The following is a 22321-nucleotide window of genomic DNA, read 5'->3' as shown; positions in this document are numbered from 1 at the left end:
CTAAGATGAGCTAGCCATGTCCATGGACTCTCTAATAACCGCCTTACCAAGTTGATCTCGTAGGAAGCCCCAACAGAGAGAAGACCCTTAGACGTCCTCGAAAACGATAGAGAGATACCTAATGGTCAGATTTAAGAAGGATGAGGCTTTAAGTGACTCAACTATCGTGGACGATCGCTAAAGATGGAAGCCGGTCAGTTAGTTAAGACCTACCCTAGGTACTAGTGCTTAAAGAAGAAGAAGAATATTTGTGCGTGTAAATCAGATAACTACTTACACGTTATATGAAAAATATTTATTGGATATAAATAAATATAATAATTAAATATTATTTTTGGTATCTTGTGTGCGTTTTTTTCGAGTCTACACTTTTTTGAAATTCGTTGAAAAATGACATGTCTGGATAAACTTTTAACTGTAAATTCATTGCATCCTGCTTTCGATCTTCATAAGGACCTTGTATATCTCCTGGATATCTTCTTTTCGTAGCATCCATTGGAACAATATTTATATTTACCAGTAGAGGCTTTCTTACAGTAGCTACCACGTCTCCATTTTCTGGTTGATGCGGCTTAGGATAGTTTGGTGGAAAAGGAAAATTAGGAGCAACTGGAAAATATGGTCTAGGCAATTTCATTTCAACATCAGCATTTTGATCATTACCAAGCGGTGGATACAATGGAAGGGGATTCTTGTATTGTCTTGGAACTCTGGTTGCATTTTCACTGTTGGACAAATTAATAAAGCTGTGTATAGGAATTGGTTGTTTTTGGAAATTTTTCCACACAGGTGGAGAAAACCTCACATTTCCCGTAGCTAATAAATTAACTTCGCTGATATCAGTAGGTTTAAAGGAATACAGTTGGCTGTTGGATATAGTCGGTCTAAAATCTCCAGAAGTCTCTTGTACTTTTTCCACAGGTACCTGGAAAGTTTCTACAATATTGTCGTTGCTATGAACAATGTCATTGGGCCTGTTGGTTATATATTCTAAAACCTCTTGTATGTTCTTCGGGTACTGATGTTGTTTGTAGTAATTAACTTGAGGAATACGTGTCGTGCTTTTCTTGGTAGTTGGAGTAATCGTAGAAGTGGTAGGAGTAAACTCTTGAGGTGGTAGTCCTAGCACCTTGACTTCAAAAGGACGTCCTGGTCTTTTTACGGGATCTATATAAATCGTCTGAGCCTTGGAAGTTATGGAATTAGTCGGGTGTTTGTGTTGTTCACCTGCTACAACTGCTAAATAAATAACCTGAAATATATTTTAACGTGTGAATATAAACCTATTTAAGAGGATGGTTTTATTAATGAAAAATAATTAAAATAAATGTCCAGTAAGATTTAAATCAGCTAGTTAGCTAGACCACTCAAAAGAAATTAGAAGACGCATTAAAATAACAAGGTCTGGTTTTACAAACATGCGTAAAATGTCACAATAAGATTGAGAACACTGAAATGTTGTGTGTGGTCTCTATTGCTATATGGCTGTAATACCTGGACATTAAAACAGTATTACGTCGACAACCTAAATTCATTCGAAATGTAGATGTACTGCCGAATGCCAAGAATAAGCTGGGCCAGCAGAATTACGAATGAAGAAGTACCGAAAAGAATGAACACACGTCTTCATTTGGTTCATACAATCAAAATTAGAAAGATGTCATATCTAGGACACATAATGCCCCATAGGGAATTTGAGCAGCTTCAAGTAATTTTAGAAATCAAAATCTAAGGTAAAAGGAGTACAGGAAGAAAGAAAAAATCCTGGCTTCGAAAAATCAGAGATTGGACCACACAACAGGGAATGACTTAATTCATCAAGCCCAGAACAGATAGAAATTAACCATATTGATCGGCAAACTCAAGAGAGAAGGTACTTAGGAGGAGGAATATTTGAATCAATAAATCTAGATATATAATACTTTAAACAGAATACCTATTATTAGCGAAGAAATATGCCCGAAATATAACAAAAATAATAAAATGCCTGAGAGGAGCAGAAAGTAACTCGGACCTCATTTTGGTGAGAGCGGAGTATAAAATGAATGCTAATTGCTAATATAAAGAAGGACAACAAAACGAACATAAAATCAGAAAAGCATTCAACACGAGAATACTAAAAGATAATACGACACAGAAGAACTACCAACAACGAATAACGAGCAGACTAAACGAAGGACTAGAAGCATTAGTACCAGAAGAAAAGTGGGAAAGCATAAAAGAAGCAGTTTTAAAAAAGAATAAAGAAACGTTAGTTAAAACTAATAAAGAACAAAAAACAAAAGAATGGTATGATGAGGAATGCCAAAAACTAGCAGAAGTAATTAGAAAAATAATAATCAAAATTTTATCACATAATAGTACGCCAGTCAATGGGAGCAAGAATAGGACATTACCTCCGAATTCTATCCTACTGCATGGATTTTAATGAAATTTTGGGCCTAGTCTCTACTTATCTCCTTATTCAAAGTCTACCCTATGCCGATGTGTGCTTTTATCTTGGGGGTGGTTCCCACCCCTTGTTAGGGGTGGAAAATTTTTTGGTTAAAATTACCACGGAATTCGCTAGAGAACTTAATTCTAAGCAAAAACTGTTCTATATATTTTTTTGAAAACTCAATATTTTTTGAGTTATTCGTGGTTGAAAATTGGCCATTTTCATTGAAACATAACACCTTTTCGAAAGGTTTTTTGCAAATATCTTAAAAACTATGCATCTAACTAAAAAAAAACTATATAAAACATTTTTGTAGCTTATAAAAAACCAAAGAGACTGGTTCTTTCATAAATCTTCTAGTTGTAATATAAAAAGAAATATATGGTAGGTGAAAATACTTTGTTTTTTTGGTGCATGCTCAAATCGTTGTATTCAACTTAAAATAACAGACAAACGGTCGATTCTAGGTGTATAATGTTAACAACATGTATAATGTTCAATTTTTTTTTTGAAAACTCAATACTTTTTGAGATATTCGTGGTTAAAAATTGGCTATTTCCATTGAAACATAATACCTTTTCGAACGGTTTTTTGCGAATACCTTAAAAACTATGCATCTAACCAAAAAAACTGTATTAAACATTTTTGTAGGTTATAAAAAAAAACAAAGAGACACTTGCGTTCATAAATCTTCTAGTTATAATACAAAAAGAGATATGGTAGGTGAAAATAGTTTGTTTTTTGGTACATTCTCAAATTGGTGTATTCAACTTGAAATAACGGTCGAGTTTAGTTGTATAATGCTACTAATATCTTTTGTAGTGCTTAAAAAGACCTTTAAAATGAGCAATATTAAAGGTCCCCTACATTAAAACTAAGCGAGATATGCTGCAAACAAAATTGATAACTAATGTATTTTAAGAAAAAATGAGAAATAATTTTAACCCCCATCCACCAAAATGTAAATGCATCGTTTTTCCTTCCACAATACCTTTTATTATAATGTTATTTCTATGTTCAAAAAGTTTGACGGGTTTAAAATAAATGGTTTTTGAAAAAAAAAAGATCAAATTTTAGAGAGTCCTTAAAAATCTTCCTTTTTCTCCATGTAACTTGAAAATGATAAGAGATACAGTAATGAAAAATAAAAAGAAAATTTTCATCTGAAAAAGCCCTACATTTTTGTATATTTTATCTTTTTCGAGTTACATGGAGGAAAAGGAAGATTTTTAAGAAATTTAAAAATAATTGATGGATTCCACCGTTACTTGATGGAAGTTCATTATATCTAACAATAAAACACTGAAAACGTTTGCTTTCTATACTTCCACAAAATTTATTACAACTAAGTGACTACAGCTGTTTCGGCAGAGTGCCTTTCTCAAGTGATATAGTTTACAATGTGTTTGCCTTTTTAAGTCTTTAACTGAAGAGGTTGAGGAGTGGGGAGCTGTTTGTCTCGAGTTGGTCATTCAGAATTATATCTGTATTTTTCAATTTATTAATTTCCATAGATTCTAAAAAAAATAGCTTAAGGCCTTTATTTTGGATATGCAGAATTTGAAACTCTTCATTGAAAGAATGATTATGATCTAGAAGGTGAAGTGCGTATGTAGAAGTGTCTGTTTTTCTATTGTTGGTCAAAACTTACATCGGTCAAACTGGCAGAACCTTTGACAAACGGATAGCAGAACATAAAAGGGCTTTCAACAATAGAAAAACAGACACTTCTACATACGCACTTCACCTTCTAGATCATAATCATTCTTTCAATGAAGAGTTTCAAATTTTGCATATTCAAAATTAAGGCCTTAAGCTATCTTTTTTGGAATCTATGGAAATTAATAAATTGAAAAATACAGATATAATTCTGAATGACCAACTCGAGACAAACAGCTCCCCACTCCTCAACCTCTTCAGTTAAAGACTTAAAAAGGCAAACACATTGTAAACTATATCACTTGAGAAAGGCACTCTGCCGAAACAGCTGTAGTCACTTAGTTGTAATAAATTTTGTGGAAGTATAGAAAACAAACGTTTTCAGTGTTTTATTGTTAGAGAAATTTAAAAATGCCCTATATAATTTGATCTTATTTTTTTCAAAAACCATTCATTTTCATCCAGTTTAACTTTTTGATCATAGAAATAACACTATAATAAAAAGTATTGTAGAAGGAAAACGATGTATTTAAATTCTGATGGATGAGGGGTTAAATATACCTCTCATTTCTTCTTAAAATACATTAGTCATCAACTTTTTTGCAGAATATCTCGCTTAGTTTGCATGTAATCGACAATTAGTATTAATCATTTACAAGGTCTTTTCAAGCACTACAAAAGTTATTAGTATCATTGTACACCTAAAATCGACAGTTTCTCTGTTATTTCAAGTTGAATACACCGATTTGAGCATGCAGCAAAAAAAACTCTTCTTACCTACCCTATCCCTCTTTGTATATTAACTAGAAGATTTACGAAGGAACGAATCTCTTTGTTTTTTTATAACCTACAGAAATATTTTATATAGTTTTTTTTTTGTTAGATGCATAGTTTTTAAGGCAGTTGCAAGAATCCGTCCGAAAAGGTGTTATTTTTCAATGAAAATGGCCAATTTTCAACCACGAGTAACTCAAAAAGTATTGAGTTTTTAAAAAATAATTATAGAACAGTTTTTGCTTAAAATTAGATTCTCTAGTCTATTCCGTGGCTATTTTAACCAAAACATTTTTGATCCCCGAGAAGGGGTGGGAACCACCCCCAAGATAAAAGCGTACATCGGCATAGGGTAGACTTTGTTTCTTGAGCTACTCCCTACTTACTGTGAAAATATCAATTAAATCGATGTAGTAGGATGGAATTCGGAGCCAAATTGACTGCCCTATAGTAACAGTACCAGATAAGAATACCGAGAAGTGAGAAGAACTGTGAAAAAAACATGCAAAACAAAAAAAGAGCTACCAAAACAACAAAATGAAGTCAGAATAGATGGACAACTTACAGAACCTATAGATATAGGCAGCGGAATAAGACAGGGAGAGACTCACTGAGTCCTATGCTCTTCAATTTAATTATGGATGAAATCATCAAAAACGTCAAAAAAAGAAGAGGATATAGAATGGGAAACAAAGAAGTAAAAATACTCTGTTACGCAGACGACGCAATATTGATAGTCTAAGATGAACATAGCTGCAAAGATGAAGATAGTTCACAGATTTAACATAACAGCAAAAGAATTCAATAGGACAATTTCATGTCAGAAAACTAAAACAATAGTAATCAGTAAAGAACCAATCAGATATAAAATAGAAATTGATGGTATTAGTATTGAACAAGTAATGGAAGTAAATATCTTGGAATTACATTGTCAAGTTACGGAGAACTGGACAAAGAAATGAGAAATAAAGTATAAAAAGCAAATAGACTGGAAGGATGCCTTAATAACACTATATGGCGAATCCGATATATTAACACTGAGATGAAGTCAAGAATTTATAAAGCCAGTGTAGGCAATAACGTCATATGCATCAGAAACAAAACTCGATACAGCTACAACACAAAGACTACTGGAAACGGCAGAGATGAGAGTACTGAGAAGAATTAGAGGAAATGCCCTGAGAGATCGAAAGAGGAGTTAAGACATTAGAAGACAACGTAACGTACAGTGTATAAAAGAATTGACACTAAATAGAAAAAAATAATGGAATAACCACATAACCAGAATGGGAGAGACACGTGTGGTCAAAATACCAGGAGATAAATCACCAATCGGCAGAAGAAGTATCGACCGACCGCGCAAAAGAGATGGAGTGACAGCCTTCCAAAGAGGTACAATCTGACAAGCAATAGCTGGCGGGTGAACTTCTCGTATTGTGTATTTCTCGTTGTGTATTTTCGCACAAGGTCACTCGCCAGAACAAGCAGAATTGCTCATAAAGAGGAAGAAGAAGAACTTAAAAGATACAGTTTCTATGACACATTCGCTTAAAACTCTGTCTAAGAGAGCAGAATTAAATATAAACTTTGAGGAAACTAAACCTTTGACAAATCTCGTATCTAATGAAAGGAAATATGACTACTGACAATAATACCATTCAACACACAGACACTTACAAATATTTGGGGCACGAGATCAAAATAATCAGAGACAATAAAAGACATACATGAAATACACAGCCGAATAGGCTCGACATGATCAGCATTTGGCGAACTAAGCAATTTTCTAACAAGTTAAATTCCCATGTGTCTGAAGCGAAAGGTTTATAACCAATGTGTTTTGCCTGTACAAACTTATGGAGCAGAGACTTTCACAGTGACGCAAATATCCCTGAATAAACTCAGAGTTACACAACGAACCATGTAATGGGCAATGCTGAACGTGAGCCTTCGAGGCCACATAACAAACTAACAAATCAGGCAAAGGTCAGGAGTTCATGACGTCGTCGAAAGAATCACGACCCTTAATTGGAACTGGGCAGGGCACTTAGCTAAAACACAAGATGAACGGTGGACAAGACGAATCATGGAATAAAGGCCCAGAAACTATAAAAGAAGCCGAGGACGACCACCGACTAGATAGACAGATAGACAGATAGACAGATAGGCAGATAGACAGGTAGATAGACAGATAGGGAGACTGGCTACAGTGTAGAGAACACTGGAAAGAACTGAGGGAGGTCTATGTCCAGCAGTGGATGCAATTGGTTGATGATGATGCAAAGTGATGATGATGATGATGATGATGATGATAAAGGTGGCACAATAAGAAAAAAATCAAAGATAACTATAAAATAGATAATAAATATATATTATACTTACTGCTAAAATAATAATAATACCGACGAAAACACATCCGAAAACAACAATAATGCACTTTCTTGTATTTGCTTTCAAATCTTTGTACAATCCCAAATCCGATGACCGGCGATTACGTTTCATCATTATAAGATCTCATTTAAATATCTCCCTCGACATTTTGCGTAGTGTCTTCAACTAGAATGATGGTGATCTTGAAACTTTGTGTACCGTAAAGTCATTAGAGATTGACAAAGCAAAACTGGAACTGGCATTTTTTATAATTGATAATTCATGCAAGAATCACGCTATCGTGAGTGCCTTATAAGTGTATGTTGATTTTACGCTTTCAGTTAAGAAGAAGCTGAGTGAAGATTAAAAACGCATTTCGTTTAGGAACGTTTCACTGATTTATCTGTAATGCAGGAAGTTAGCAGAACAATGCAATAATGATTGATGCAACAAATGCATAAAGTGATAAGTTTTCTTAGGATTCGAAAAAAAAATGAATGCATTTAAAACACATTGGCGCGAAATTCTGGGCCTACGCCGTTAAGGCTAGGTATAATACAAAATTTGTGTTTATTTATTTTTGCAGCCAAGTGTTTTACTTTTCCTTTCTCAAACGATCCTCTAATATTCCATGTTCCTATCTGTGTACAGGGTGTATCATTAAGAATGTCCAATCTTTGAGTTGTAGATTCTAGACCTCAAAATATTAAGGTTTAACCAAAATCACTTAAATTAAAACGGCTCTTTACTGAGTTACAGGGTGTTTTATTTAAAAACTTAAAAATTATTTTTACCCAGTACTTTAAAACTATTTGACATATCCTTGTCATACTTTTCAGAAAATGTGCCTACTATACGCTCTATTAAATTGTGATACACAAACGTTTCTAGCTACTACCAGAGGCGAACGACAGGGGATAGTGAATAGTGAACCTTCCCAAATTCTACGCCACTGGGGAAATTACTATTTTAGCGCCATTTTTAGATTCTTCAATACTTTCTATGTAAATAGTATACTTTTGATTGGTAAGGATAAAGTCATTAGTTTTAGAGATATTTGAAGTTGAAGATAAAATGGCAGTTATTTTGATTAATTTATTGTATCGCTTCATTTTTAACTTCAAATATCTCGAAAACTAATGATTTTATTGTTGCGAATGAAAAGTATATTATTTACATAAAAAGTATTGAGAGTCTAAAAGTTACACTGAAATAGGTACTCCGCCAGTGGCGTAGAATTTGGGAAGGGTCAACCATTCACTATCCCCTGTCGTACGCCTTTGGTAGTATCTAGAAACGTTTGTTCATCACAATTTAATAGGGTGTATAGTAGCCACACTTTCTGCCAAGTATGATAAGGTTACGTCAAATACTTTTAAAGTACTGGGTAAAAATAGTTTTTATATTTTTATATAAAATACCCTGTAACTCAGCAAGGGGCCTTTATTTAAGTGATTTGGGTTAAATCCTAATATTTTGAGGTCTAGAATCTACAACTCAGAGATCGAAAATTCTTACTGATACATCCTGTATACATATTTATCCTTTTCTTTACTGTTTTATTTTTTGCCACACTATGTTCTTCTGGTTTTCCTTTTCCATGCTTTGTCATCACCGTTGCTTTGTTACTTTCTATTCGATTTGTATTGCTAGTTTTTTAACTTTCTGTGTCAATTCTTTCCAGTCTGTATTTTTCTCGATTCCATTTAAATATTTTATTGTTGATAAATATCTTTTGAAATCAGATTTTAACATGGTTTCCTGCTGTTCTTTATAATATAAATCCTTTTGTTAATATAAATATTTTCTTTCGTATTCTTCAATTTATCTTTATTTTTCATAACTATTATTTTTTCCTTGCCTTTAATTCATCCAAACCAGTTTTTATCTTCCAACTTTTTTGCTGAAATTACTATTATCATTTCAGCTCCTATTTCTTTCCTGATAAACTTCTTCATTGTCTCTTACAATCCTTCCTATCCATTATTTTTATTGTGAGCCCTTGTACTACTGTATATGCTACTCACTTTTCACTTTCTATTTTTTCTCTCATTATTTTATCAAAGCGAGCACTTTTTTAGTTGCTCCATTTCTTTTATGGCTTGTTCATTGACTTTCTTCGGATATGTTATTTCTTTTTTGTATTTTTTTATTATAACATAGAATCTCAGAAAATATTAAGCATTGTCTCCTCTAGTAATCTGTTTATAGGAAACATAAAATCCAACAACTTATAACATATTAAATACTAAACTAGTTGTCTCAAAAATCGCGACACAGAACACGCCAGCGGAGGCTTACCTAAGTATTTCTGTAAAAAATTGCACAAAGGCAAGAAACATTAATCTATATGTTATAGTCAAAGGAGACGTCTGATTTCTCCACTTACCTCGACACCGTAAGGTACAAGAGGACGGCTTAAGTAAGTAAGTAAGTAAGTTATAGTCAAAGCCCGAATTTCAGGCACTCCTAGGTTTGACTAGGCAATCCTCAGGTCTGACTGACGTTCTTAGTCAAAGCCCGAAATAAATTACAGTTTCGGTCTTTGACTAGTCAAAGCTAGGAGAGACTACGTTGATCAGGCAAAGGACGAAATTTAATTTTATGAAATCGGGTTTTGACAAGTCAAACCCCGATCAGCTATTAATGTCGTAATATGTTAGATTCGGTTTAATAAAACATCATTTTTTAATTGTAATGTTTATTATTTTTATATTGCCGTAATTAAAATAAAAAAATTAGTGTTTATTCTCGCATGTTGAGGCATTATCATTATGGCATTTAGAGTTTGCACAATGATTTGTCACAATACGTTTGACCTTTTACACTTACATGGTTTTGAAGAGCATTTCTTATTGCAGTGGTATTTTATAAATCCTTGTCCTCCAAATTTAGAATATTTTGTTAGAATTAAATTTCGACTGAGTCTGATCAACTGAGTCTCTCCTAGGTTTGACTAGTCAAAGGCCGAAACTGTAATTTATTTCGGGCTTTGACTAATACCGTCAGTCAGACCTGAGGATTGCCTAGTCAAACCTAGAAATGCCTAAAATTCGGGCTTTGACTATAACATATACACTAATTTGGAAGTCATTGCTGTATGTATATCATGCAATATCAACTGCAGACATATGTAACATTTACCTCCGTAGTATTATTGAAGTTATACTTCTTTAGGCGCGATTGAGAGTAAAATTTCATAATACTGCGCGCATGCGCACACAGACAGTATGTGTTGCTAATCTTTCAAGATAGGTATGTATGTATCTGTATCTGTATCAGCGCAAATAAATCATTAAAAGAATATATTAGTGTTTTTAGTAAATGTATTATTTACTATAATTTTTGTGTCTATGGATTTGTTTTCCTCTTTAGTAAGATAATAAAATATGTAGGTATAACATTTTCCACTCGATCTATTTGTCACCGTGTTGTGTAATTATATCCGAAACATACGTGTCACTTAGGCTCGGTAGCCTAGTTGGTAGAGTGTTGGATCAGAGATCGGAAGGTCCCCGGTTCCAATCCTGGACGATTCATATTTTTTTTAATCTTTGGTTGTTTTAATAAAAATTCTTTGAAAGTTGTAGATAAGACAGTTAGTTTAATATTTAAATAAAATACAAATGACCTGTTAAGTATATTTACTTCGTTGAAATTATATAATAGAAGTATAACTTCTTACGTGCGTACAAAGTACACAGACATTCTTTTTTATATCAGTATTATAGCAAATTATATCATAATTTCAATATACATAGATCAATTCAATATATTCATATACATATGTCATTTCTTGGTATAAAAATAAATAAAAAAATTGTATTTACCTACTGTTCGTAAACATTATAAACGGTGTGTTATCCTGCAACGACGGTAACCTTGTACATTCAGAAAATTATTAAAAAGTATCCCGACCTGACATTGAGGTAGAAAGTACATATTTAAGTAGACCCGGAGAAAATAGAAATAATACAAATAAAAGCTGACGTACGTTATTTTGAGTTCTCCCACGATGTATATTATTCCCTGTATAGTAGTGCTCATGGTGATATATAGTGTTTAATAAATAAGTAGGTCAATTTACTTTATAATTATTCCTGGAAAACTTATTATCAACGATCCAGATCCAATTATAAGATTCAGTTGAGATTTAAATAAAATAATACAGTGCGTCTTAATAATAAATTCATTATTTCGTAAATCGGCGACTTTGACGAGAAATTCCGAAAGAGGTCGATTTTTATTGAAGTGAAAACTTCTTTAGGGACGTTGTGCGATTTTTGGATAGGGAAAAAAGCATTAAATTCGCGATCGTGATCGCGACCGTCATCACTTATATTATGTGTATGTATATATAAATTGTGTAGAGGTATTTAAATTTAAAATAAATGTAAAACCTATTTTAGGATGGGGAAAATGGATTTATTTCGCTACCTTCATCGCGACCGTCGACCGTCTATGTATGTACCTACTTATTATGTGTATGTATATATAAATTGTGTAGAAGTATTTAAATTTAAAATAAATGTAAAATCTATTTGGGATGGGAAAAAGGATTGATTTCGCGACCGTCATCGCGACCGTCATCTCTTCAACGATATAAATTTTTGAAGTGAAAACTTCTTGAAAAACGTGCACTTTTGGATTGGGAAAAGTATTAAATTAGCGACCGTCATCTCTTCGACGAAATAAATTTTTGAAATGAAAACTTCTTTAGGGACGTTGTGCACTTTTTGGATGGGGAAAAAGTACTGAATTAGCGACCGTCATCGCTTCACTGAAATAAATTCTGTACGTTTATGTATTATATGTACTGTTATATTTCTATTTGATATGAAAATTAAATTTTAATAATTATAAACAAAATTCAATTTAATATAAAATATTTTCAATTTTCTCAACCACGGGCATATAAATTTAGAACAACCTGTATACAACAAATTGTTATATTTAATTTTAAGAAGTGATTAAACGAAACTCGGGAAAATGCGCTTAGAATAAACAAAGTGAATGGCGTACCATTATCGTTGTTCGCGGAAGGTTCGATCATTAGCCTATGCTAAATAAAACTCAAGTGAAATCGATAATAGGTCATTATCGTAGTTCGCGGAAGGTTCGATCATTAGCTTATGCTAAATAAGACTCAGTTGAAGTAGATAATAGATCATTAAATTTTGTAATTAGTAGAAAGTAATTTTAGAATGGGAATTAACTATTTTTCTTTTGAAATCCATTAAGCATATTTAGAAAGATTAAAAATTGGTTTTGAGGAATACTGCGAATGAGAGTTGGTGGTGGAAGTTTGATTTGTGAATCTGGAAGGGATATTTAGAAAGTAGGGGAATGAATGACAAATAGAGAGCAGAATGTTTTGAGCTGTCGAGAAGTGAAGTCCAGTAGTAGACGGTAGTGTACGGAGAGTGAGAAAGCCGGTGTAGTTCCGTGAGTGTGGAGTATCTATCGTGGAACGAGAGGTAGGCCAGGTTGAGAGTAAAAGAACCTCCTTGAGCCAAGAGTTCCCGGTAGCTGATTGCAGTTTCGAAAAAGGTAGAACACAGCATCACGACAGAAGCAGAAAACGAGAGCTATACGAGCTAGTTTCAGAGAAGAACATTACTGGAAGCCAGGACGAGGTTTTGATTGCAGCCAAGGATAGCAGGAAACGGGTCTTGTGTGAAGACATTCTCAGTTCACCAGAAAAAGGTCAGTCTCATTTGTTTGGACATGAATGTATGGGTTTTTCGTATTAAATACCACATTTAAAATTGAAGAAACATAATCAATAATATCAGAAAAGCTTCATCAAACTTAAATAGAATTGTTGCTAATAAATCATAATAGTTAAATGTTAATAAAAACTTTCAATTGGAAACCAAAAGGAAATAAGATTCCCATGTGTAAATGTTATGTTTAAGAATAATAAGATATAGCAAATATTAAGCAGTGATTGCCATTTAAATAAAATAAACAATATTTTGATTACAATTGTAACCCATATGTGTTATTATTTTACTCTTTTCTTTCCTATCCCGATTAGGAACCATTGAGAAATACTTAGAAGCCACGTATGTAAGTAATTAATTTTATAAAAAGCCCTGAGATTGAAAACATATTGGTATGTGATCTAGTAAATTAATTAGATTATTGTTAATGCATTGATTAAATTAAATGACATATAAAAATATTATCTCATATCAATAATCAAGATCACATCAACTGTCGTCCAACGTGGAAAGCATTGTAAAGTATTTCTAGTGGCAAATTTGAAGGATAGAAAGAGTAAAGCCGGTATTTGAAAATTTATATGCCTGTGGTAAAAAGTGAGATACTTACATTTGATAACATAAAATTTTAGATCTCTTTAGGTACAAATTTTGCATAACTGATTTAATATTTTATTTTTACGATATTTACATTTGATATATTTATTGACAATTTATAATATTTGGGTGAGAAAAAGTCGTCTTGGTAACATACTAGTAAAATTTCATATTTGGCGGGGACAGTACTTCTTGAAAACAAATGTCTGTGACAAGAAGCCAAAGCAAAGACAACAAAAAACAAAAAAAAACATTCAGACCAAGAAGATATTTTAGACACGACAATCATGGCATCAGAACAGCAAAAATTATCAGGAATAGATAAACTATTACAACTGATGCAACTCCAGTCACAAAAACTGGATGACAATCAAAGAGAAACAAAACAAGCAATGGTGTAGTTCCGTGAGTGTGGAGTATCTATCGTGGAACGAGAGGTAGGCCAGGTTGAGAGTAAAAGAACCTCCTTGAGCCAAGAGTTCCCGGTAGCTGATTGCAGTTTCGAAAAAGGTAGAACACAGCATCACGACAGAAGCAGGAAACGAGAGCTATACGAGCTAGTTTCAGAGGAGAACATTACTGGAAGCCAGGACGAGGTTTTGATTGCAGCCAAGGATAGCAGGAAACGGGTCTTGTGTGAAGACATTCTCAGTTCACCAGAAAAAGGTCAGTCTCATTTGTTTGGACATGAATGTATGGGATTTTCGTATTAAATACCACATTTAAAATTGAAGAAACATAATCAATAATATCAGAAAAGCTTCATCAAACTTAAATAGAATTGTTGCTAATAAATCATAATAGTTAAATGTTAATAAAAACTTTCAATTGGAAACCAAAAGGAAATAAGATTCCCATGTGTAAATGTTATGTTTAAGAATAATAAGATATAGCAAATATTAAGCAGTGATTGCCATTTAAATAAAATAAACAATATTTTGATTACAATTGTAACCCATATGTGTTATTATTTTACTCTGTTCTTTCCTATCCCGATTAGGAACCATTGAGAAATACTTAGAAGCCACGTATGTAAGTAATTAATTTTATAAAAAGCCCTGAGATTGAAAACATATTGGTATGTGATCTAGTAAATTAATTAGATTATTGTTAATGCATTGATTAAATTAAATGACATATAAAAATATTATCTCATATCAATAATCAAGATCACATCAGTATGTATAATATATATAAATAGTATAAGACGCACCCAATGCTTATATTATAATGTAGGTATAGCACTTCTCTTTGGATAGAGAAAAAGTACTGAGCTCGCGATTGTTATCGACACGGCAAGATATAAATTTTTGTACTATAGGTTGAATTGCGTGTAATTTCGACCGAAGGTATAATGGTTGGAGGAGGGATACAGTGTGCACCCGAAGGGGCTTGCTTCTTAAGAAGTTTTCACTTCTGTCGGCACTCCCACGAGTGCCCTCAATTTATTTAAATTGCGATTTTTTCATATATATCATACTAGTATAGTCATCAATCTGAGCGTGATGACGTTATCGACGATTTTTTAAATAAGAGTAGGGATCATGTGATAGCTCATTTGAAAGAGTATTCAATTCTCTATTCAAAAATATAAACATTAACATAATTATTTATACAGGGTATCCAAAAAAATTCAAATAAATTATTTGAGACAAGAAGAAGAATATATGTAATTTATTTAATTCAAAATACGTTTTCTTATTGTCAGAAAATTGGAAAAAATTGTTTATTTGAAAAATAAACATTGATTTTCGCTTAAACGAATATGTTCAAACTGCCATGAGGCAGGTGGGTGGCAGCTTTAACATTGAATTTAAGTAAAAAAGAATATTTATTTGTCTTGTCAAATAAATGTTTTTTTTTCAGTTTTCTGACAACAGAAAAACATATTTTGAATTAAATAAATTACATATATATTTTTCTTTTTGTCTCAAATAATTTAATTTAAAAATTTTTATGAACACTCTGTATAAATAATTATGTTAATGTTTATATTTTTGGATAGAGAATTGAATATCCTTTCAAATGAGCTATCACATAACACATAACCACTATTCTAGACGTCATCACGCCTAGATGGACGACGTCACTAGTATGATATATATGCCAAAAAATAGCAATTTATAAATAAAAATCGACCTCTTTCGGGATTTTTCCTTAAAGTCGCCGGTTTACGAAATAATGAATTTATACGTTACTTTATGGACGCACTGTATAAAGATAAACAACATGATATTTATATACAATACCTCATACCTCCTTCGTCCAAATGAAAATGTACTTAAAGACTTTCAGAGCTCAATCGATCATATTCCTGCTCCCAAACTAATACTTGGTGATTTGAATTGCCATAATATCACATGGGGTAGGACAAACACGGACAAAAATGTGGAAGACTTCTTCAGAAACTAATACATCAAAATCTAATTTTAATGAATACTGGTAAACCCACTCATCTTAACTCCCACAATAGTACTTTTTCTGCCATTGATATGCATATCCTTGTCTGATCACTCTTGGAACAATCTTGATTACCTGTATAATAGCATTGGGGATAATCAACGGAATATTCATGTTTACCAAAAATGGAAATTAAGCTCCGCCAATTGGGTCTTATATAGACATCTAAAAAATAATTATCGTACGAACTTTATTCCAGATAGATAGGATACTATGGAATCTAGCAAAAACGCTTTTAATATTTTAAAATGACATAAAACAACAGAAAACCTTTAAATAAAAAACTTTAAAAAGGGCAAAAACAAAATATAAAAAACAGAGCATATTTCGGGGAAAATTTATTAAAACTTTTTTAAAGTGTTTAAAAAAAGGCTTATTTTCGTTTTTTAAAAAAATTTATAACATTAAAAATGAGTGAGTTACGTTCAAAATATTGTCGGTCCCTTTTATTTTTTGGTACAAAAATCGCGAAAATCACCTCCTAATTAGCTTCCCAAATAAAATTAATGGTAACCGCTTCACAAGTTACTTTACTTATGTATTGTTTATATTATCTATAAGTTTCATTGGTTCAAAGTGCTCAGTTTTGAAAAAAAATGGGTTTAAAATAAAACATTTTTTTTTATTTTGAAAAAAAAATGGACTTGTTCATGGAATTAACTTAAAAATTATCAGTAATGCCAAAAATCTTAAAGAGTAATAAAATGTACGTTTTGCTTTTCTGAATATTTTTCCTTTTTTGTTTTCTTGTTATACTAAAATTGATTATGCTATGGCTGTTCAAAATTTGCCTAAACTCGTGATTAGTTACTCGTTCAAGCCATTTTAACTACAGCATTTTCAAAAATAACCACTTTGAACCGATGAAACTTACAGATCATATAAATAATACATAAGCAAAATAACTTGTAAAGTGGTAATGATACAATTTATTTGTGATGCTAATTAGGGGGTGATTTTCGCGATTTTTTTACCAAAAAATAAAAGGGACCAACAATATTTTGAGCGTAACTCACTTACTTTTAATGCTACACGTTTTTTTAAAACAAAAATAATCCTTTTTTTAAACACTTTAAAAAAGTTGAAATGAATTTCCCCGAAAAGTGCTCCGTTTTTGGGTTATTTCACATTGAAATATTAGATTTGGAATTTTATGAAGGAGAACCTACTTTTGATTAGCTACAACTCTGCTTCTACTGGGTCTACAGACCTCAAGCATACACCATTTTTTTTTTTCAATTTTTTGTAAGCTATATTTTGCTAATAATATTTTTTTCGCTGAAATACTTACTTTTTGAGTTATCTCCGAAAAACCTTCCAAAAACATGCTTTTGCATTCACTTGCAAATAACTCGAAAAGTATTGACTTAGGAAAAAAACTCTATAGAACAAAAGCTGCTTAGAATTAGTCATTTTATCCAATTCCATTATTTTGAATGTATATTTTTCACCTTCGAGAGGGGGGTATTCCCCTCTATTTTTGAAAAATGGAGGGGATGTAGAATTGTAAACTTTTTCTTATTTAATAATAGGGGTCTAACCCAAAATCCCGACAGCCAAAATCCCGACAGCCACAATCCCGACGGCCAAAATCCCGACACGCCAGAATCCCGACAGGTTTGATAAGTTTCTTTTTAACATATAATTACATTTATTTCTTGTTTTTTGTTTATGGCCATCTGTTCTTTATTTTTTGATACTAAACAAAAGTATTTTGTATTAAAATTATTAAACAAAAGTCGGAATTTTTACTCATGCGAGGATTGTTGCATGTCGGGATTTTGGCCTGTCGGGATTCTGGCGTGTCGAGATTCTGGCGTGTCGGTGTTTTGGCCGTCGGGATTTTGGCTGACGGGATTTTGGCTGTCGGGATTTTGGACGGCACCGTAATAATAGACAATTTCAACTACCTTTTCCGAAACTTTCATCCTTCCTTTATTTTTTTTTTGGGTCAAATTGTTCTTTGATCGGGCTATAAAGTACGTTCACTCAAAGGTGAACAAAGTCCAATTCACAGTAACAAGTTAATATGAAAATGAAAAAGAAAGACATCTTATATTAGAATAGAATAGAAATATGCTTTATTGTCATGAAAAATTTAACAATTTTATAGACAAAGCTTACAAGAATCATAAATAAAAACAATAACAAATACAATTTACTAAAATTATACAAATCGTCAATATAAATAAAACATAATAAAGTCAAATAAAAATCAGTAACGATCTATTGCAAAATTTAAAAAAAATTGCAAATTGCGTAATCTACCTTAAGAAATTTAATAAGTGATTTAATAAGTTATGCTGCTGCATATGACACTCAAATATAGATTAAGATTCTACTTATACATAAGAATACTGTAATTTCTTAGTTATTGGTTAAGAAACTCTGCTATTGAATAATATGGTCTTTCAGATAAATAGGCTTTTGTCATTTTACGGAACTTGGGGAAAGATGTTACAGATTTAAGTTGTAGAGGGAGATGGTTGTATAGTTTTTTTGCAGAATATAATATAGATTTCTTTACTAACTCACTGGACGGGATCGGTAAATAGATGTCAAAAGTAGAATTTCTGGTGGAATAGTCATGTCTAGGTCTTTCTGGTAAGACATGTAGATGTTTACGAATTAAGCAAACAGTTTCTAAAATATATAAAGAAGGTAATGTTAGAATTCTGTGATCTTTAAAGTAGCTTCTGCAATGTGTTGTTCTTCTGAGGCCAAACAGATATCTGATTTCTCTTTTTTGCAATTTAAAAATAACATCGGATTGGGCAGCTGTACCAAAACCCCAAAAAGGCAGACCATATCGAAGATGGGACTCGAACAATGAAAAGTATGTTATTTTGGAAGAGGCTAAATCCATTTCCTTCGAGACAGATCTTATTGCAAAGCAAGCTGAGGATAGTTTCTTGCTTAACACATCGATATGAAGGGACCATTTAAGGTTGCTATCTTAAAAAATACCAAGAAACTTTACAGAATCAACGATACTGATCTGGCTGTTATGAAGAGGTAAGGGTTGAAGAGTTCCCTTATAGGGTAATGCGACTGTTTTATCTACGTTAAAAGAGAGTAAATTAGAATCTGACCAGGATTTTATTGTGAGTAGATCAGAAGTTATAGTAGCATGAAGAGTTGCGATATTTGAGTTGCTCCAAGTGATACTGGTATCGTCAGCAAAAAGAAAAACTTTTCCATCGATTTTTAAACTAGTGATGTCATTAATAAAGATAAGGAAAAGTAAAGGACCCAATACTGAACCTTGTGGTACCCCACATACAACATTTCTGAGACTAGAGTCTGTATCATTTGCTCTAACCAGTTGTTTCCTATTTTCCAAGTAAGATTGAAACCAGTTCAAAGAAATACCTCGAATTCCATAGAAATCTAGTTTTTTTATCAAAATGTCGTGATTTACACAATCAAAAGCTTTGGCATAATCACAAAAAACAGTGGAAGTGTGGAGATTATTGTTTAATGCTTGATAAACCTCATGTAGTACAGAAAACATGGCATCGGTGGTACATTTATTATTTAAAAAGCCGAACTGATTTTGTGATAAAATCTTGTTATCAACGAGAAAGGACATAAGTCGGGCTTTTATGAGTCTTTCAATAATTTTGGAGAGTACCGGTAGTAATGCAATAGGTCTATAATTGCAGGCAATAGATTTTTCACCACCCTTATGAAGAGGAATAATGATGGCCGTCTTTAGGCACTCTGGAAATTTATCTTTCTCAAAAGAATCATTTATTAGAGAGATGAGGACTCCCAACACATTGTCTGGTAGATTTGAGAAAATTTTTATGGATAGTCCATCGGTACTACAGGAAGATTTGCTTTTGATACTCTTGATTGTTTGGATCAGTTCAGATTTACCAATCGGTCTTATAAAGAATGAATTCGAAACCTTTCTTGAATTAGGGAGATAGGAAATGGGATCTTGTTGTGACACAATAGTTGATGTTATATTTTTACTCACATTAACAAAGTATTCATTTAGATTTTCTGGGTCTGGAAGGGAAAATGTTTGAGCTGTGTGAGTTTTACTTCGAAGATCGTTTATTATGGACCAAGTTTCTTTTGCAACACTTTTGGAGCTTCTGAGACGATTTTGATAATACAATTTTTTAGCCGATTTTATAAGTTTTAAATAGATTGCCCTATACTTGGTGATATATTCAATAACAGAAACGTTGGTAGTAAATTTCTTGATATACAGTAGTGAACGCATGTTTTTGGCTGATATGCGGACACCTTTGGTGGTCCAGGGTTTGCGATGTTTTTGCTTAATTGTGATTAAAGGAAATGCTGTATTGAAGATACAGACCAGCTTATTCAAAAAATCACTGAAATTATGATCGACGTCCAAGGAAGGAAAGTGCCACTCAGAGGTTAAGCCTAAATTTTGGAATTTACGAAAGTTCCGACCGGAAAAAATCCTGCCTAAACGTCGAGTTTTTGAGGAGGACTTGCTAAAGATGTTAAACTTCGTATAAACCGCTTCATGATCAGATAGTCCCGCATTAACAGTTGTAGCGCAGACATCAAGGGGTGAGAAATCTGAGACAATATAATCAATTATGGTAGATGAAGTCTTTGAAATCCTTGTAGGAGAATCAATGTGCATTGATAGACCATATGATTCAAATATGTTGACCAGGGATATTTGTGTAGCACAAGCAGCAGCATAATTAATGTTGAAGTCCCCGCATAAAATTTTTCTGCTTTTATGTGGCAGGTCATCTAACAAATTAAGCAGGTTCTGAAAAAATAGTTCCACGGAAGAGTCAGGTGATCTATAGATGCAAATAATATAAAGATTAAGGTTCTTACTGTAAACTAAGGAAAACTCAAAGAATGCTTCACTTAATAGAAAGTCATATTTTGTTACTAGAGAAAAATCATTATTTGTAGAAAGAATTAGGGTGCCTCCATGAGCTGAACTTGGACGGTCATACCTAGCAATAGTGGAATATTTTTCTACAAAAAAAGGCTCGTTGACTTCAAGCCAGTGCTCAGTAACCGCAACTATCGGTGGAAACCCTAATTCCTCTAGAAACAGAAATAATTCATCAGTTTTATATCTTATAGAACGAATATTAATCAGAACCATGCTAAAGTTGTTATCACTAAAATAATTTGAGGATTCTAGTCCCTCAGAACACGTCGTGATGTTTAAAAATTTCGTCTTGGAGAGGCAGCGGAATAGTAGTTTCGGTGGCATTCCCTTGATTTTTGTAGGTGAATAATTCTTTCCGAAGTTAGAAAAGACCTAAAAGCAGCAAGATCAGCGTCTACCTCATCTGCACCAATTCCATAAGCATCATTAAAATCTAGAAGAATTTTTCGTAGATCTTCACTCTTTGTAGGAAGTCCTTCGGAAGCCAAAAACAATTTAACACTTGTGTTGGTATACCCATCATAAAATACTGATGCAGGTTGGTCGTGTAAATAAGCAAGATAAAGTTTAATGGCCTTTAAGATATCCGGTTCCCTTAATCTGGCTAAAAGATATCGACTATTAGAGTTATTGGTTAATCTAACTCTTGGTGGGGTCAATGGATCCAGATTACTCCATGGTTCTAAAGTATCTTTCTTAATGAAATTAATATGGGTATGGAACGGATTCTTAGTTTTGCAAATTTCGATGGCCTGTTTGTCTGTTTTTATGTTTGTGCTCTGAACTTCATCTTTGTTGTTGCATAAACTGCTATTTGAATTTTCCAGGCTAATAGGACTTCTGATATTCTTCGGATTCTTATGTGACTCAGATGAAAGCGTTGGTTCGGAATATGAAGATTCGATAGACCATTTAATGTTTACACCAGGTGGCCAAATGCCCTTATTAAATAATAGGTTAATAGATGTTCTAGATTTTATACCTATTTTGAATGAAGAAACAGTTGTTGTGTCGGCATCTTTAAGGAGGGCATAACATCTTATATATTCCTTGATACCTAGCTTCTCTTTAATATAGTGAACCACTTGTATAGGGGTGTATATTGGGCTCAAGTTACTAATAACTACAAAGTGACACTTATCTTCTGTAATTTTTGACTTTTGCTCTGCATTTGCTTCGAAATGTTGAGGCTCTTCAGTCTGGGTACTTGAGGTGGCATAACATGTATTTTTCTTCAATACCTCTTTTTTCGTTGGTATGGTAGATAGACTTTTGGTAAGATTGCTCATTTGATTCGATATTTCATTGATGTTTGAAGAGAGCCTCTCTAATCCCAACTTAATATCAGTTGAATTTGATTCTTGGATTTGAACCTTAATAGTCTTATCTGAA

At 32.8% G+C, this 22321-nt stretch overlaps 1 protein-coding gene across 2 annotated transcripts in view; it reads right to left on the bottom strand.

Moving 5' to 3' along the window:
* Nucleotides 1-284: 284 nt before the first annotated feature.
* The window catches only part of LOC114331845 (uncharacterized), a 65848-nt gene continuing 43811 nt past the window's right edge, over nt 285-22321 (bottom strand). The window contains exon 3 of one of the 2 annotated variants that reach the window (XM_050648347.1): nt 285-1252. In XM_050648347.1, the coding sequence (XP_050504304.1) occupies nt 329-1252 (924 nt within the window). In that variant the 3' untranslated portion in view covers nt 285-328. The remainder of the gene's footprint in view (nt 1253-22321) is intronic. The other variant, XM_028281521.2, reaches the window with a different exon arrangement.

The sequence above is a fragment of the Diabrotica virgifera genome, chromosome 4 (assembly GCF_917563875.1).
Source record: "Diabrotica virgifera virgifera chromosome 4, PGI_DIABVI_V3a".
In the NCBI taxonomy this organism is placed as follows: domain Eukaryota; kingdom Metazoa; phylum Arthropoda; class Insecta; order Coleoptera; family Chrysomelidae; genus Diabrotica; species Diabrotica virgifera.
The sequence above is the reverse complement of the archived record's forward strand: the minus strand, read 5'-3'. Positions and strand labels throughout refer to the sequence as shown.